A 12,962-nucleotide genomic window follows, 5' to 3' on the forward strand; every position below is an offset into this window, starting at 1 on the left:
TATACGGAGCAATAACAAAAAACACAACAAAATAAAAATAAAATACTAAAATTTAAAACCAAACAAATAAATAAATAAAGGAAATTCCATTTTTATCCCACCCTTTCTTCATGACCACCACCACCACTTCCTCCTTGCTATAAAACCATGAGGCCCTCCCTCCCATTTCATCATCATCATCATCATCGTCACAAAAAGAAACACGAATCTCGATGCTAATCACCGGAGATCAAGTGGCACGGCGGCGCCTCCTTCAGGCGATCCTCCTCCTCGCCGCAGTGGCCATCCCATGCACTCTCCTCTACCTCAGCACCACGCCATCCATCACCTGGTCTCTCCTCTCCAACCCTTCTCCACCGAACTCCTCCTCCTCCTCTTCCTCCTCCTCCTCCTCCTCCTCCCAAGACCTCCGGAAAGTTCTCAAGGCCGCGGCCATGGAGGACAAGAAGACGGTGATCTTAACGACGGTGAACTCGGCGTGGATATCACTGGGTTCGGTGGTGGATTTGTTCATGGAGAGCTTCAAGGTTGGGAATGGGACGAGTGAGTTGTTGGATCATTTGGTGGTGGTGACCATGGATGAGAAGGGTTACGTGAGGTGCATGCAGGTGCACAAACACTGCTTCGCGTTGACCACTGAAGGCGTTGACTTTTCACAGCAGAAGAACTTCATGTCCGGTGATTACTTGAAGATGATGTGGAGGAGGCTTGAGTTTCTTGGAACTGTTATTCAGTTGGGCTTTGACTTCATTTTCTCGGTATATATCTTCTCCACCTCATCATCATTATTATTATTATTATTATTATTATTATTATTATTATTATTATTATTATTATTATTATTATTACTAGAGTAGAGAGTTTAGTTACGCATGATAAGGTGTGTGTTGACATATTAACCTTACATCTTGGACATACTTGTATAAATAAAAAATAAATAAATAAAGTGATGTGTGTTTTAATTAAGAGAAGAAGAAAAGAAATAAATATAAGAGAGAAATCACAAAAATACACTTTAAATAGTGAGTAAAATTAATATTTGATTTAAGGTCTAGAGGGGAATTTTGAGGTTAATTAAATGATAAAATAAAAAAATACTAAACAAATTTGAGCTTTAGTTTTTTATTGTGTGAGTTTAATTTTGTTGTAATATGAAGTCTGTGGTTTAGAATATTGTTTTAAGATGATGAATAGAAATTAATTGTTAAGATTATTTAATTGTTTAAATTGTTTTACTTTTACAGGACACTGATATAATGTGGTTTAGAAATCCTCTACTACATTTCTATGAAGATGGAGATTTTCAAATAGCATGTGACCATTTTGTGGGCAATCCAAATGACTTAAACAATAAACCAAACGGAGGTTTCATGTATGTGAAATCAAACAACAAGACCATAAATTTTTTCAAGTATTGGTTCAAATCAAAAGAAAGGTATCCTGGTGTCAATGAACAAGATGTTCTCAATTTGATCAAGAAAAATACATTTACAAGAGAATCGGGAGTAAAGATGAGATTTCTAGATACCACTTATTTTGGTGGTTTTTGTGAACCGAGTAAAGATTTTGACAAAGTTTGCACAATGCATGCTAATTGTTGTATTGGTTTAGGAAGGAAAATTCATGACCTTCGTCTGATGCTTAATGATTGGAGAAGATATATATTTATGAGTCCGGAAGAGAGACAAAGTCGAAAAATATCTTGGAGTGTGCCGAAGAAATGTAGTCTTGCTCCGCTTGGGTAGCATGCTTGTTGTTTTATAGCAATATTGTTGTGTGATTTTTTTTTTAAATTGTGAATAATCAAGAGGATTTGATGAACATCCAATTTGTATTTTAATAGTTTTGTGTTGATTTATGATTGTTAAGATCGATATGTACTCTAGCAATAACAAGTTGGAAAAAATAAAAAATAAAATATCTCTTGAAGGCACCATCATTTCTGTGTTAAATACTGATTGTATTTTTTTTAAGTAACGAAAATTGGGAGCTCCACCCAAAAATGCTGACTTTATGTCCACATGCAAGCTCATCTTTATCCCAATAAATAGCCGCCGCACATACTTGACCATGCACACCATTAGATGTTGATAAGAATGGCCTTACTTTCGTTAAGGCATGAGGCCAATAAATAGATATAATCATATAAATATGAAAATAGTTAGTATGTATAAATATATAGAGTATAAAGTATATGTATACATATATACTAGTCCTCTGACATCCTCCCTCAAACTTACGGTAGGTTATAAATCGAGAGTTTATTAATCAGGAACTAAAATCGAGAATTAGTATGTGCCTTAATGAAAAAATCAGCAAGCTGATGAGCGGAGGCAACTTACTGTAGAAGAATATTACCAGTAAGGTAATGATGACGAACAAAGTGTAGAGCGACCTCAAGATGTTTCATGCGCTCATAAAACACAGGATTAGTAATAATTTTGATGGCACTCTGGTTGTCACGGTAGAGAGGAATGGGAGTAGATTTGGGCACACCAAAATCTCACGCAACTAAATAATCTCCTTTGTAGTAGAAGACATAATACCATACTCAGCCTCAGCAGTAGAAAAAGCAACAATAGATTGTTTTCATACTTTTTCAAGAGATAAGGAAATTATAGTTTTATACAGTTTGCTACACTATACGCACAGTATTCTAACAATACTATCGACAAAGGCATTCAACCTTGGATCTGCCCTTTCACCATCCTTATAACATAACTACTGACTAATCCAGGAATTCTACTATAGATCTACCCATTCATCATTCTTATAACAATAATGTCAACCTAAGAATTTGACCTTGGGAGAAGAATATATCTTTTACTTCATTTTTGATTTATTTCGTTAGAAAAAAGGAATTTGCCCTCACCTTTGTTAGCCTATGCTTCATAATTACATTGCATTGATATTTTCTCTCCAATTTACGAATGAAATTTTTGGTAGTCCACGTACCATAGCCACTTGACATATACCCAGATTTCATAGTAATATAGTATATATTCAACTAACTATTTAATGAAAAATATAGTCATGTGATGGAAATTTCCTTGTACAAGCTGGTTGTTGTATAGTTAAATTCCTCAAAATCTCCTTCAAATTAGGACGATTGCTCTTAATTTTTTTCGGGTCATTTGACAATATTATTGTTAATTCATGCTTTTGGTTTTAAATTATATATTTTGAAAACAAAACTAAGAAGACATGTTTAGGCATGTTGTTTTGTTTTAAAAATATTTTTAGTAGCAATCTTCATGTTTGTAAAAAAATAAGAAACAATATTTTTATGTTTTCAATTTTTTTGTAAACGCTTTTAAAACTCTTCCTCCCACTATTAAATCCTTCCTCTTGTGCTCCTCTCTCTCTCTCTCTCTCTCTCTCTCTCTCTCTCTCTCTCCTTTTAATTTTTGATAACTTTTATTTTTTATTTTTTAAAAATATAATTTTTTTTACAATGAATACCAATAATTTTAAAAAATATATTTTTAAGAAAAATATTTATTAAAATTTATTATTTGGAATTGATATTTTACAAATTAGTTTACATATTATAAATAATTATATTTTTATAATATATTTATGAAAATTATTGTTTTACCCTTGATTTTTATAAACTAAGATAAAATATATAATATTTTTAAGTTTCAAATGGTATAATTTTTATGAGATAGTTTTTATCCATACGATACCAATCTATATATGCTATTAATTTTTTTTAATTATACAATCAAGTAAATTAATATAAAAAATAAAATTTTATAAAAAAAACTAAAAAAATATGAATTTAAAAAAAAGATAAAAAAACATCATAATACTATAACAAAAGTTTTCAAAGGAGAAGCCATGAGCCTCCTTGGGGATCTCTGGAGTGGCGATAGTGGCGTCGCGGGGGAGCTATGGAGGCGGCCAAACAGGAATCGGACCCAAAGCCGATTAGTAGCCTAAGTCATTCGATCATGTCGTTTGTGGAAGCGGTGAACTCATCCTCGACAGGTGAACACCCGGAGAAGCAGTAGCAAGGTGCACGTCGGGAGAAACAACAACAACCTTCAAGAAACTCCACTGGGATGTCATCTAGCAAGCAAGTTGATTCTCCAGAATTAGCGGGGGCTAAGCGTCCTCGGTCGCCTAGCGATCAGACATGTGGACATTGTCTTAGAAATACCCACAAGACCTCCGAGTGCCGGCACCAGGTTGTTTGTCAGTTTTGTTCTTGTGTCGGACATGTGGCAGAAAGATGCAAGGTTTATCTCCACCGCAACCCACGGCGCAGGAGATTTCATGTTCATTTGAAACGTGGTAGTGGCTCGGAGGCATAGGGTATAGAGGCAAAGAGGATGTCGATGACTGAGTTAACTTCTATGATTAATCAACCTGTACAGCAGATATTGCCAAGGGCTAGACATTTATCGTTGTCTTTAGCCCTGTCGCCGGAGATCACTTCTATCCATAAGGAGTTACCTAAAATGGCTTTTCTTACTGTATCTTCTGGATTTATCACAGATAGTAGCTTGGAAGAAGTCTTTCCCAGCGTAATTCCCTTCCCTCTAGCTGGACCCCTCACGCTGGTGACAGAAGACACTTACCTCGTACCTTTGGAAAATAAAGAGGAAGTTAAAGAGGTTTGCAAGCAAGGTACGCTGAAGATTACCTCTAAGGAAGGGACTTGCTCTCTGAAACTAACCCATGGTCAGTGTAGCTAGGTGCGGAGGGGAGAGCTGCCAGCGACGGGCAGTGGGTCTTGATTTGGAATCTGCCTCTTCACGGGTGGTGTTGGAATATCATCATGGAGGTCTTGAAGATGATCGGTGAGCTGGTTTCACTGTCACATGTCTCTAAACCTCACAAACTATTCATTATAGTGTTCGTGTGTTGCCGATTGGGGTCGTCGTTATCGGTGGAGTTAGACCTCAGATTCGGTATGCGTAGGTATCAGGTGTTACTCACGACAGATAGGAGTGAGTATCCAAAATACCAAGCTGACTCGGGGAGATATGTGCTGCCAATTGCTTCGGAGGAGGTGTTAAGCGATCCTGAGGTGACGATTCGTGCTATTCGTGACCTCCCTTTTAAGGACAAAGGTAAACTCCCCATGGTGGGGGCGACTTCGGAAATGGGATTGGGACGGGTTAAGCTTCGCTCCCATCTAGTCAATATGTTCGGGAATGAATTGCCAGGTGATTTAGTGTTTAGGAAGCTCTTGGATGGAGTGGAAGAAGGAGTTCTCGCAAGTATTGCGACTCCAGCAGCGGTGGAGCCTAGCTTCCGCGTGGATGGGGATGCTTTGTGCCAGGATGGCTCATCGGCGGTGGTCAAGCAGAGCTCCTACACCGGCGAGGGGTCTTCGCACCCACGGTTGCTGGTGCAAGGGACCAACGGACATCCATTTGTTAGGCGAGGAGCCGTTGGTAACAAAAATGCTATGTCAGGTGGTCAGATGGAAACAGGGGGTATAGGAGCTCTAGGCTCGAGGTAGAGGCATGTCAAGTGTTAGGTGGCCAAGCCTAAGAAGGAGAGACAGGTTCCTCGGCGGACAGGTGACGAAAGAAGGAATTTCGAGGTTCTTGTTTCGTTTGTAGTACGTGACAAGGCCACGTGTCAGGCGAGTGTGAACTCTCAAGATTCCTTTTAGGATTCCTTGTGGGAGGAGAGGGGTTCTCGTCACTTGCTGGTGGTGGAAGACCTGCTTGCTTTGTATATCGGGCTGCATTTGAAGGATGGCCTAGAAGACGTTAAGGCCATTTTTGATAGCCACTTGGAGGACCCCCTAGTTCTTTGTGAGGTGGACTAGGCCGTGGCCTATTCAAATAGCAAATTGAGCAAGGAGTCTGGTAGGGAGGTGAGTCACTGCACGGGGGAGGTGACAATTGGTGCTGATAAGGGGGAGGTTGAAAGTGGGCCTGGACTGGGCTCATTGATTGGCATTGATGTGTTTGGCCTTATCGAAAATGAAAATAGGATGCCTAATTTGCATGTTAGTGGACCGGTTTTTGGCCCAGTGATTAGTTTAGCCTTGGGCTCTGTTGTGGGCCCTACTTTGGAGGTTGAGGGGGTGGATTTTGGGAATAAATCGAACAGACCTTCCGTTGTTCCCTCTTCTGGCTTTATTTGGCAATTTCTAGAGAATTTCTGGGCTTTAGTACTGGATAGACATTTTTTGACTCTGGATACTACTAGGGTGGAGGTAGTTGACAAGATAGCTGAGGGCTCGACCCTTAATCATCTAATTTTGAAGCTTATTATGAAAAGTATGCTTTTGACGACTCGATGTCGGAGTTCAACAGATCCCTAAGGTAACTCATGCCGGGCCTACAAGCTGATACCCATCCCTCCTAGTCCGAGTAGCAAGATGGGACAAGCCAAAGTTCTAGATGGAATGCGGAAGAGGGTTTCTTGGCCGAATCACCTAGATCAGCTAAAAAGAAAACGTCTAGGGTGGCGCGAGGGAAAGTACTCCTTCCAAACCCCTTCTTACCTCGGATTTTTCAAATGTGCAAATTGCTAGTTACTGTAATGCATGTGGTATTGCTTTTGCTGATTCTGCCAAACATGTGGATGATTATATTGCTCACATTCATATGTTAGAAAAATTTTGGGTGGCCTATTCCAAGGGTCAGGTGGAGAGCCCTAGGGAGGTCCGCGAGATTTAATTAGTTTCCTTATGAATATTGTCTCTTGGAATGTACAGGGTCTAGGTAGACCATCAAAACGTTTTTTGGTTAAGGACTTTTTGAATTTACACTTTGCTAATGTCTGTTGTTTACAAGAGTCTAAGTTGGCTGAGATTTCTTTGGTTACTTGGAGGGAAATAGGGGGAGCTTATCTTGACCAATTTGTCTTCCTCCCTTCACGAGGTACTACGGGCGGTTTCGTCATTGGTTGGAATAGCTTTGTTCTTTCTGGCAAGTTAGCTTTTTTTGGGATCTTTAGTCTATCAGTAGATTTCTATTCAAAAATTGATAATTTACACTAGCAATGTACTGCGGTGTACGACCCAATTACAAGAGCACTTAAGATCTCTTTTTGAGAGGAAACGCGAGCTTGCAGTGGACCGGTGGAGGTTTCTTGGGTAGTCGGGGGTGACTTTAATGCCATTTTTTATCTCCTGGATAAGATGTCGGGTCTGCCTAGCTAATCTTGAGAAGTTGAGAAATGCCAACGCACTCCTACAGGATCTTGGTCTCCAGGAGCCCTCCATGATTGGTAGGAGGTTCACCTGGACCAATGGCCAAGCAAAAGCCATTTAGGTGAAGCTTGATAGATTAATTGTTAATAATGCTTGGGCTGCCTATTTTCTTAAGATGATTCAGAGCTGTCTACCAAGAATTTTCTCGGATCATGTGCCGATTAGGCTCGAGTGTGGCTCTCAATGCTCTCAGCATAGGCCCTTTAGATTCGAATTAGCCTAGACCATGGTGGAGGGTTTTCAGTGATTTGGTACATACTCGGTGGACGTCCACTTCCTCCATGGGCTGCGGGGCTTTCATTTTTGCCAAAAATACGTCATTCCTCAGGGAACAATTAAGACATTGGGCAAAATTTAGCTTTTGGTTCCATCAAGCTCAGAAAGTTGGCTTTTTTGGAGGATTAAGAAGGGTTGGACATTGAGAAGGAGCCCCGTTAGCTTAGTGCTTTGGAGGTGAGCCAGGAGCAGTCCCTCCTTGACACTCTGGAAGTAATTAGAAGGCAAGAGGAATTGTATTAGAAGCAGAGATCAAGGCTGCAGTGGCTTAAGGAAGAGACGAAAACACCAAGTATTTTCATGCGGTTGCCAACGGGCGTAAGAATCGTAACTTCATTTCATCTATTAGGATTAACGATGTGGAACTAGCGAATACCAAGGAAATTGGCAATGTATTTGCCGCGCTGTTCCGTCATCAATTTGGCACCAAGAGGGATTTTCGCTTCAAGATCGATTAGGGAAAACTTTTGGCTAATAAGGCTCCTGTGGACTTGTCAATGTTGGAGAGATCCTTTTCTCTCGAGGACTTGAAAAGTGTTGTTTTTGAACTTGGAGGGGATAAGGCTCCTGGTTCGGATGGTTTCCCGATTCAGTTTTTTAAATATTTCTAAGATATAATCAAGGCGGATCTTTTCAAACTCTGTGAGGACTTCTACTTTGGCAGAGCCAATCTGGAAAAGATCAATTGGGCCAATATTGTCTTTATTCCTAAGGTGGAATCGCCGGAGTCTCTAGGGGATTACCGACCCATCAGCCTGATCAACTCTTCAATTAAAATCATCTCAAAGATATTGACCACTTGTCTTAGCAAGGTTATTAACTAGCTAGTGGACAAGGCCCGATCTGCTTTCCTTAAGGGGGGTTGCATCTTGGGCAATATCGCTACTACTGAGGAGCTGATTTTTAGTCTCCATAAGTGGGGAATCCCTGGGCACATCCTTAAAGTGGACTTTGCCAAGGCATTTGACACTATGGATTGGGATTTCTTGTTAGACCTTCTATAAGCTAGGGGCTTCGGGAGTAAATGGAGGGGGTGGATTATGTCCATTCTGAGCTCTTCAAAGGCTTCGACCCTTGTGAACAGTGCTTTGAACTGTTATATTTGTTACCAAAGGGGTTTGTGGCAAGGTGACTATCTTTCACCTTTGCTTTTTGTCTTGGTCACGGATATTATGAGCGAAATGTTCGCTTATGCTTTATCTTCACATGTTTTGCTGGGTGTTCCATTGGGGGAATTCGGTAGCAAATATAATCTTCACTATGCAAACGATTTGTTAGCTATAACCATAGTCGGAATAGAGGATCTTAGGATCATCAAGCTGTTGCTTTATGTTTTTCAAGGGTTGTGAGGACTTGAAACTAATTTTTTCTAAAATGTGCCTTTACTCAACCAAGAAAGGCCAGCTGCCTAGCGCTAATGATACTGCTACCCTTAATTGTGTGGTGTGTATTCTTCCTGTGTCTTACCTCAAATTACCTATTTCGGGCAGAAGACCTTGGCGACAGGATTAGGAGGGGGTAGTTGCTTAAGTTAGGAGACGTTTATCCTCTTAGAAATCACAACATCTCTGCTTAGGTGGCAGGCTTACGCTCGTCAACCTGATGTTTTTTGTTTTTCCTATATATTGGATGTCGATAATTAGATTGCCAAAGTGGGTTATTAAGGCGATTGATCGTATCAGAAGAGATTTTCTATGGTAGGGCCAAGAGATCAACAATCTGGGTTGTTATTTGGTCTGTTAGAAGCACATTTGCAGGGCTAGTGACCAAGGGGGTTGAGGAATTTTGGATCTGAGTACGTTTAATAATACTTTGCTAGGAAAGTGGTGGTGAAAATTTTTAACTGACCTCACTTTGTGCTGTGCAAGTGTAATTCTCTTCAACTACAAGAGGTCCAATTGGAATGTGTTTCCTCGTAAGGTGGGGCGGATCTTATTTTTCTGAAAAGGGCTCTCTAGTTGTCTGCCGGCTCTGAGGGGTTATATTCTGCAAGAAGTCATCACTGAAAGAGAGACAATCTTCTGGAAGGACCGCTGGTTGGACACGAGAGCACCGATATTTCTGTGGCATGATACGTTTAGTGTTTCGCCAGATCCGAATAGCTCTCTTCGTGATCTGGTCAACCTTTTAACAGAATCCCCCTTCTCTGAAGTCTCAGGGGTGTCACAGATTCATAGCTGTCTTTCCTTGGTGTCTAAAGAGCGGACGGATAAGAAAAGATGGAGCCTTACGTTGAATGGGAGTTTTTCTGTGAAATCTTTTTATACAATTTTTTTGAACGATGGAGGTACACGCTACCCAGTGGCAAGATTCTTCTGGTGTATCCCGTGTCCGAAGAAAATTAATCTTTTCAATTGGCTTGTTTGGAAGAACAATATTCTTTCCTTGGAAATAAAACCTTGCGATGCATAGGTGTAACCAGCTCCCGACTTCCACTTGTGTTTTATGCCACTATGCGTCGGAGTCAGTGGATCATCTTTTTAGCCGGTGTTCCTTTGCGCAACAGTTGTGGGGGGTCCTTACCTAGATTACTACAGCTTCCTGACCGGCCCCTGTCTATGAGTGATGTCTGGACCTGCTAGTGGGCCAATCTGAGTCCTTCTTAAAGAGATTTGGGAGATCTGTTAGTTAAAGTTTTTGTGTGGAATATTTGGCTTACTAGAAATGATCGAATCTTTAATGCAATTGTTTTGCCTATTCATGCTATTATTTTAAAGATGGATCATGTGATGTTATCTTGGTTCTTATCGGCATCAGATAGTGCTAAGGAGAAGTTGCAGGACTCCATGACCTTTATTTATCTTAACTTGGAGTTCCATGGTCCCCGCGTTGTGGAGGTTGGTGAGCCTGCTGATAGCGAGGATGATCGGGACTTGAGTGTGGAGTAGTCCTTATATTGTTGTTGGGCTTGAGGAGGCCCTTTGTTCCTCTGTTTGTTGTATTTCTTTTCGGTTTGTTGTGTCTCCACATCTAGTGGACTGTTTTGTAGTCAAGCATTATATTTTGCTCCTGGTTTTTCTTTGGTACTTTCTAATCTTAATTTAAGTTGTTCATCCATCTTTTCAAAATATATATTTATATATATAACAACTTTGTGCTAACCAAAGGTATTTTTGTTAAATATTGGCTTGATATCCTTGTGATGAAGCCAAAAACTTGATCTCTTTTAATCCAACGGTCTAGATTGCTCTATTGTTTATATAGGGTTATGTTTGTTGGGTGTTGTGTAAGGAGAGAAAAGAGAGAAAGATAGAGAGGGTGAGTTTTCTTGTATTTGGAGAGTGGAAAGAGTGAAGGTGTAGAGGAGAGCTCTTGTTCTTGTTTGATCTCATTAAAACAAGGTAAGACTCTTGTTTTTTTAGGTAAGGCTAATTTTTAGAGCTTGGTAATCCTCTTGTGGATTTATGCCTATTTCTTGTACTCTTGTACTTTTGTTATTCCCCCATAATATAGGGAAGCATTGTTCTCCCGTGGATGTAAACTTGTTCTTAGCCGAACCACATTAAATTGGTGTCTCTTACTTTATTCTTGTGAGATTGGTTGTATGTTATCCTTGCATTGCCCATTCATTGTGTGATTGCTGGGTATTGTGATATTGCACATCAAGTGTTCGACGAATTGCCACACTAGTTCCGCGCTTCCTCACACGCAACAATTTTTGTTTTTTTTAAATACACAATTATTAGTGTATCCAAATATTTTTGTTTTAAAAAATTAAAAATAAAATTTTAAAAAAAAAACAAAAATGAAAAAAAATAAAACAAAACAAAACCGATGCTAAACGTTATGTTTCTTTTTTTCTCTCTCTCCTTATTTCAAAGTTTTAAAAATTGCATTAAATTTGTATCATTAATGGGTTGGTAAGGTTTTTTCCCTTTCTTCCAAATTTCAAATATGGATCACAGCTTTGAGATTAAAGAAGATTAGTGCGTCAACTATTGGATAGCCCAATGGTATGACATCAAAGTGTAAGGGGGAGGTCATGGGTTCAAATCTCTCCCCCAACAGCACTGTTCATGTACTGTTCATACACTGTTCACCAGGGATTTCTATACTATTCTCATACTGTACATCCGGGTTCTAGTATTGTTTAGTACTGTTTATATTCATAAAAAAGGGCGTTTGTCGTCTATTATTCAAAAAAAAGAAGATTAGTGCTCTTATCGATGTTTATTAGTCAGAACGGGAGTAGATTTTTCTATGATAGATGGTGTACAAATAATGAATTGTTAAGTCATCAATAGAGGGGCCGGTAATAAGGTGATAAAGAACTCATACTATTGAACCTCGAAGTAGGGGTGTATTTGAGCCGAGCCGTTCGTGAGTAGCTCGATGTTCGGCTCGATAAAGGCTTGTTCGTGAGTAGCTCATATTGTAAACGAGCCAAGCTTGAACATCATTTTCAAGCTCGATTAATAAACGAGCCAAGCTTGAGCAGCCAAAAGCTCGGCTCGTTTTGGCTCGCGTACACAGCTCGTGACCAAGCTCGTTTATAAGCTCGATTGTGAGCTCGTTTATATATATATATATATATATATTACATTATATATATGTATATGTATATGTATATTAAGGTGTATATGTGACTATGTCATTGTTGTCAATTTGAGTTACACATATAGGGCTATAAACTACTATTCAAAGGCTAAGCTCATTAAAAGCTCAGGTCAACTAGTTCATTAAGTTAAATGAGCTCATAAGATAAACGACCAAACTCGGCTCATTAAATATTGTGAAGAACTCGTTTATTGTATAATTAAAAGCTCGTTTATAGTATCATTTATAATTTTATTTGTAACAATCATTAATATAATCAACCTCAAATCGAGTTGAGTCACACTTGATAATGATTCATTAAATAAGTTTACTAAATAAAAAAATAAAATATAAAAAAAATAGTCAAGCCTTAATCAAGTTAGCTAGCTAAGTCTAAAGCTTCGAATTTTCTTAACAAGTTGAGCTCGAGCATGAAGCTCGAAAGAAGCTCGATTAGAGCTCGAGCTCGGTTAAAATAGTAACGAGCCAAGCTTGAACATAATAAATGAAGCTCGAAGAAAGCTCGGCTCGAGTTCAAACTCGATTAAATAGTAACGAGCCAAGCTTGAACAAGGCAAAGCTCGGCTCGGCTCGGCTCATTTACAACCCTACCTCGAAGTTATGAGATTGGTGAATACTATTTTAAATTGTTTTGTGCCGTAAAATTTGAACCAGATTCAATGGTTTATATTAATTATATAAAATAACATGTATGATATAAAATTGTATTTCTTTAATGTGCAAGTCTCATATATGCTAGATTTATTAGTTAAATGAGCCCTCAATAATAAATTTTAATGTCTATAGATTATTTATGTTCATTAGTTGATCTTAAACTTATATATTAAAATGATTTTTTTAAATTTATTATAGTATATATATATATATATATATAGCTTCCGTCATAAGTTTCTATTATGCTTCTGTTTAATTAACATGACATGTAATATCAGAACACATTAAT

The 12,962-nt window shown here is 38.9% G+C and overlaps 1 protein-coding gene across 1 annotated transcript; it reads left to right on the top strand.

The window, feature by feature from the left end:
- Positions 1-197: 197 nt before the first annotated feature.
- LOC120272491 (uncharacterized protein At4g15970-like) lies at positions 198-1,876 on the top strand. Its single transcript, XM_039279320.1, has 2 exons — positions 198-758; positions 1,245-1,876. The coding sequence occupies exons 1-2, from the start codon at positions 213-215 to the stop codon at positions 1,743-1,745; spliced, it is 1,047 nt and encodes a 348-aa protein (XP_039135254.1). The 5' UTR covers positions 198-212; the 3' UTR covers positions 1,746-1,876.
- The last annotated feature ends 11,086 nt before the right edge of the window (positions 1,877-12,962 follow it).

Source organism: Dioscorea cayenensis, chromosome 11, assembly GCF_009730915.1.
Source record: "Dioscorea cayenensis subsp. rotundata cultivar TDr96_F1 chromosome 11, TDr96_F1_v2_PseudoChromosome.rev07_lg8_w22 25.fasta, whole genome shotgun sequence".
Lineage (NCBI taxonomy): Eukaryota > Viridiplantae > Streptophyta > Magnoliopsida > Dioscoreales > Dioscoreaceae > Dioscorea > Dioscorea cayenensis.

What these genes read in the sequence shown, in the direction of transcription:
- LOC120272491 (XM_039279320.1), top strand. Translation starts at nt 213, where the DNA reads ATGCTAATCACCGGAGATCAAGTGGCACGGCGGCGCCTCCTTCAGGCG. An exon ending in GCTTTGACTTCATTTTCTCG is followed by an intron (nt 759 to 1,244) that starts GTATATATCTTC and finishes TTACTTTTACAG; the next exon opens with GACACTGATATAATGTGGTT.